Genomic DNA, 6,000 nt, shown 5'->3' with positions numbered 1-6,000 from the left:
GTCATCTTTTTGTTTCAATTGTTTCATCTGGAAGAATATTTTTCAGGTGATAAAACTTATAAGCTAAATTAAAATGCACTCTACTCACTGGCAAGCCACATCAGCAAGAATAATGTGATCACAGACTTGAAAGTTTTTGATTTATAACTATACCATTCTCTACTTATAAGGCTGTAGTCTAGGAGGCAGAGCAATGAATCATTACAACTGTCTCTCTGGGAAATGTCAAAAGATTCAGTAAGGACAGAATAGAGAAAAGAACACATACTTCTGTCAGAGAAATGCTCATCAAGTAATAAAGAATATTAAATCCAGAGCTACAGAAATTACATTTTTTTAAATCTTCAAGTAAAATTACTAATAAACCATAATGCTTAAACTCCCTGGATGGAAGGCTGATTATCTTCAGAACCTTTGAAAAATAGAATATTGCTTATCCAACTATCACTTAGAGATTTATCCCTAGATACTACAAGTTAAAAAAAAAAAAAAAAAAGCTATTTTAGGTTGAAGTAATTTAGAAATTGAACCAATCATTAATTGACCCAGCTTAAAAAAAAACAACACATGTAGTTTGATAGTTTTATTACAAAAATAAGCATCCACAGAATGTTTATTTACTATTTAAATTACTCCATATTTTCATATAATGTGAACAGAAAATATATTTTACCCCACACATAGTAAAAGCAAACAAGTGCAAACTTTCAAAAATTAAAAATGATAAATCTGTACAACAGATAAATAAATTTATACCTCTAACAGCTTATAAAAAACAAACACAAACATATTGTCCAAAGTCACCAGTTTACTTAAAATTCTACTGTGGTCATACATCTCAGTCACAACACCTTGAATCTTTACTACACTGCACATGTTTAGATTGACAGACATAGAAATTTAAGAAAAATAGGAGGGGGTAATAGGAAATACCAAAGTGGTTATGAAGAAACGTCCAAACATTGGAAATAATAAAAAAAAATTATTTAGTGGGGGAAAACATACTAAATGGATCCACAGAGCAACTGGTATTACATTGATATAGCTGAAGGAAAGAAACAGCTGTTTGGATTGGAAAAAAAAATTTTTTTTTTTTTTTTTTTTTTTTAATTTGATAAAAAGAAGCTACAACATCAACAATGACAAAACCCTATCATGGAGCCTAGAACAACTCTGTGAGACAAAGTGTACAAAGGTTTAGGTTTTTATAACTAAAATCCACAGTTAAAAGGAGCGATCATGTCAGGTAACACATAACATCAGAACATGAATACATATAAATTAAAGGCATAGTCTTTATTATTCCACATCATTGCACATATAAGAAAATAATACTGCAGTCATTCTTGAGTAAGAAAGTTTTCAATGAAGTAGGAAGTTCCATGACGAATGTAGGTGTAGTCTCATTACCACAAATTTACCAAAACACTCAGTGATATCACTAAGCTATTTAAATCACCTATACTGTTTTTTTACTGGAGAGGTAATCATTTTCCTGCCTTCATATGTTAACTTAAAATCATTTATAAATGGAAACACAGATCCAGTAGGAAAGACTTTTCACATGCAATCCTATAGAATGCATTCTGGTTTATCATTTTTTTTTTCAGTATGTCACATGGAATATGTACATTTCCAATATATACAAGCACACGTGTTCAACAGACGCCACTGAGCTGTCCTCTGTCACGCAAGTTTATTATTCATATATACATTATATCTCCAGATAGGTGCTTTTCTCCTCTAGGCAGATACAAAGTAAGCCTGAAAAGTTTAAGTTTTTTAGGATTTTAAGAAGCTACTGTCTTGATTTTTCTTGAATGGATGATAAGATTAGGAGTCCACAAAAAAATACAGCTATGCATGCCAACCTTTTCAACAGTGATGAGTTATCTTTAGGGATAATAATCTGTGCAAGATTATTGGTGATCTGAGAAATTTCATGTGCTACACAAACAAATATAAAAGTGCTGACAATGATGTTGACCATAGGGTTTCCAGGTATGAGCACCAAGATGCCCCTTGTGTCTGCAGCCAGCCATATGTGATATTGGCAAATAAAAAGCTGGGGGGGGGAGGGGGGAAGAGTTAAAGTTAGAGGTGTACAGACAGTCCATGAACAAATTTGTTCCTCCTAATTTAAACATTTCATAGCATAATGATATTAGAAGGCTTTTCCCAAACTATTTGTTTTTATTTCACTACTGGCCTTGAAAACCCCACTGTACAGCTACCTACTGAGGCGCTGCTTCCAAGTCCCCAAGCAATGAACCCCAAGAGCATTCGAACACTGAAAACACGTCTTTCATTTCTTTGCATGTCATAGAAGACAGCTGACAAAGTGATATTTTGGGCTCTGGTATTCAAACCTCAATTAAAGAATTATTAAACATGCATGCATATATGCGTGTGTCTTATATACATGTGAGCCCTGCATTTGTATGTATTTGTGTATATATTTGTGTATATGTATATATGTATGTACTAAATGCATAATGTTGTCAGATGGTGTAATATAATGTATTACATCATGTTATATATATTTTTGTACATACACATGTACATATTTTTACACCCACCCACAGAGTTTGACCCTTCTGTTAGGTGATTCTCTGACCACTCCTCTGCTTAGTCCTTTTGAAAAGATGGAGCAGAACAAACTATCTGAACACGATTATTCTATTTACCATCTCTCTTCCTGAATCTTCTCACCAGAGGAAAGGGGGAGAGAAGTCTTTGTATCATATCCACAAGAATTCTAGTTGAGCATGACTGTATCAAACTTTTGTTGTTTTTTTACCTATATACTATTAGAGTGGGAAATGGTACGGCTTTTAAGACGTACTCAAAAATGTGTGCTGGTCCTCATGTTTGCTCCGCATGGCCCAGCAAGTGATGTCCTGAACTGCATTAGCACATTGCCAAAGTGTATTTCAACTACTATGTGAGTATACCATATTAGACAACACTACTACTTCTTGTGATTGTGACTGTGATTATAAACGTGGCTCTGTCATCACACTGCTTCAAGAAAATGCGTAATAAGCTACTCTAATACATATGAGGACTCTGAAATTTCTATTTTTTTGAGAAACACTAAATAGTAAATTTATGTAATTAAAGTTGATAAAGCTTCTTGAGCTCCAAATGTAATGGGCCTGGCAAAACAAACATTCTTTTCTGATTTATGTCTCAATAAGTCATTTGTAATCAAGAATTTTAAACTCTATACAATCTCTCTTATAAAGGAGTCAAAAGAAAATACCAGAACACTTACTCAAGAACTCAAGAGATGTTTACTTTCTATTTTAAAAGGCAATTTAATAAAACAAACTATAAAATGTATCTGTTATGATTACCACATGAGTTCTACTGCTTTAAAATATTCTAATTCAAATAATAAAGCCCAGACTTCTCTGAATGTATTCCAAAACCTGTTTAAACTGATTTTATAGATAACTTCATATTATGTCTCTCATAACAAAATGTAATGAGTTTAAAAATCTTCCCACAATTTTCGATGGTAGTAAGAGTGAATTTTATAGTAGTAAGCACGAATAAACTGAATTTCAGTAATATCTAATTATGAAGATGAACAACAAATCAAAATCCCCTTAGCTTGATTCCATTTATATCTACTTTAATTTTTCTCTCTCTTGATCTCAGCAGCTTGGTTGTGCTTGAAAGCTAAAGACAATATAAAAGCTGTTTTGAAAATTATATGTCTAGCTATTTAGATAAAGCTTTAAAAATAATCTATAATAATACTGTTGTTAAAAGTTCTGAGTTTTTCCCCATAATTCCATAAATAAAATAGCTTCAGTTTCAGTATTTTTATATATGCCAGATTTACACACCCACACACACAGAGACGTATATACACATATACACACATGTACATACAACACTTGGCTGTGTGAGATAGAAAAATTATGAGTATACCAACCTCTAATGAAATTTTTCCAAACCAAGCAAAAAATGAACTATACACTGAACGAGCATATCCAGGGATGTTCCTTATTAGGATGAAGGCTAAAATCTAGCAAAGAAACAAAAAAAGGGCAAACATTAATAATCTCTTTAGTGAAAAATATTTTGCATAAGGCTTTCCTTCAAATAATAATCTTATTCTTTGTGTTTCTGAAACAGAAATATACACAATGACTTTTTAAATAGATACAGTATTAGCAAGTTTTTTGTTGTTGTTCTACAGTCTACTCTAAACTGGATTTCTCAATGTGTGGCCCATATACTGCATACTAATGCAGACTGTAGGCTGCACATGATTGAACATTTTTATTTTATGTATATTGGAATAAATTTAATATAGAAAATGCACAATGAGATTCTTTGTGTGCAAAGAGTTAATATGACATATTATGTGGTGAAACTTTGCCTCCTGATATAATTTCGCTCCTTCCATAAAGTATTCTACCTAGTCGGCAGCTACCCTCTCTCTTTATTCTCTTTAAAACTGCTCTTCCACTGACAGCCATCATGTTTTTCCTCCTCTGGATCTTTTCTCCCCCAAAATAATCTGTAGCCTCTGGGATCCTGGCTTTTACTCCTCTCCCCCATCCTTTTGCACCAGGTAGGACAATCTTGTGTTTTTTTCTAATCCTCCAATTCACAGATTCATATCCAGTAACTAGGTTGGCAAGCCAAGATCTTTCCTTAGAATCTACCCTCTTTATAAAGAAGCAAGAAATTGTAAAGCTAAAACAAGATAAGGCACTTCCACAAATACCTTTTAAAAAGTTCCTCTCATAAAAGGATTGAAAATCTATCTACACCTCAGAGAAAAGCCCCATATAGTGTTTACCACCTTGGGCTTTTGTCAAGGGATCTGGAAAGAGCTCTCTTCTTACTTCCGAGATGTATGTAAGATGAGGAAATGGGAGAAGATATGTGGATAACTCTATCACTGGGAAAAAGAAAAGGAACCAAAGTAAACTACTCAGATATAATTAAGTTGAGGACAACTACATAGTGATCTTCATGGGCAATGGTATTAAAGAGACTTGAGGAAAAGTACTTAACTACTTTGGGTCTGTTTCCTCATCCAAAAAAGCCTTGACTTTGAAAAATTGATGTGAACATTAAATGAGAAAACATACATTAAGTGCTTATTGTAGCATACACTGTGAGTCAATTGAAAAACATATTAGGTAATTAATAGTATAGATGGTATACACATATGGTAAAAACCATGAAGGTGATACCTAAAGGAAGTCCTTAAACATAAAAAACACTTAAAGAATTATTTTATTTAAAGTATTGCATAAACTGCTATAAAATGCTAGAAAGAACAACTATATAAATTACTCTACACATACAAATCACTAGCCTGAGCATCAGAAAATCTGTGAATATTCCTGAAGAAATAACTTCCCTTCTCTCTGCCTTTAATTTACCATGTCCCAGCATGTATGTAATTTCTTTAGCACATTTGAATTTTGTGTTTTGTCGTACACTTAGTAAACAGTGTGATTAGAGGAGTAGAAAGTAGAAGAAACAATAACCATGGAGAAGACTACTGGGGTCTGGGAAGTCATTCTTAGTAGCTTGATAAGTAATAATAATGTTTAAAATTTGTTCAGCATTTATAACTTGCTGGGCACTGTGCTAAGTACTTTACATACATTATTTATAGTTAACCACCTCAACACTGTTACATTTGCCAAGCCCTTCTAAAAATTTCTATTTAGAATTACGAGGAAAACCAAAACATCAGAGTCAGGCTGGGAAAACACCTTCCAACAGGACACTAGGAATCTTGTACATGCTTAAAATCTTAAAGGAGCCCCTCAGATAGATACTCTAAGGATATGCTGACATTTGAGAATAAGAGAGAAGCATGATAAAGATGTAACCTATAATCTTTTGGGCTACTGGATGTTCTTTTTACGGTAGGGATAAGTGTCCTTGAAAATAAATAGCAGCCAATAAAATTAGTGCTTGCTTCAATTTGTGCTCCTAGTCCATTCTTTTTTTTGGCGG

The 6,000-nt window shown here is 33.1% G+C and overlaps 1 protein-coding gene across 2 annotated transcripts in view; it reads right to left on the bottom strand.

The window, feature by feature from the left end:
* Window positions 1–605: 605 nt before the first annotated feature.
* CASD1 (CAS1 domain containing 1) overlaps window positions 606–6,000 on the bottom strand; it is a 67,757-nt gene continuing 62,362 nt past the window's right edge. For both annotated transcript variants that reach the window (XM_049893495.1, XM_049893496.1), the window contains 2 exons: window positions 3,947–4,039; window positions 606–2,065 (listed from right to left, as the gene is read on the bottom strand). In XM_049893495.1, the coding sequence (XP_049749452.1) occupies window positions 1,799–2,065; window positions 3,947–4,039 (360 nt within the window). In that variant the 3' untranslated portion in view covers window positions 606–1,798. The remainder of the gene's footprint in view (window positions 2,066–3,946; window positions 4,040–6,000) is intronic.

Source organism: Elephas maximus, chromosome 8 (assembly GCF_024166365.1).
Source record: "Elephas maximus indicus isolate mEleMax1 chromosome 8, mEleMax1 primary haplotype, whole genome shotgun sequence".
Taxonomy (NCBI): domain Eukaryota; kingdom Metazoa; phylum Chordata; class Mammalia; order Proboscidea; family Elephantidae; genus Elephas; species Elephas maximus.
The sequence above is the reverse complement of the archived record's forward strand: the minus strand, read 5'-3'. Positions and strand labels throughout refer to the sequence as shown.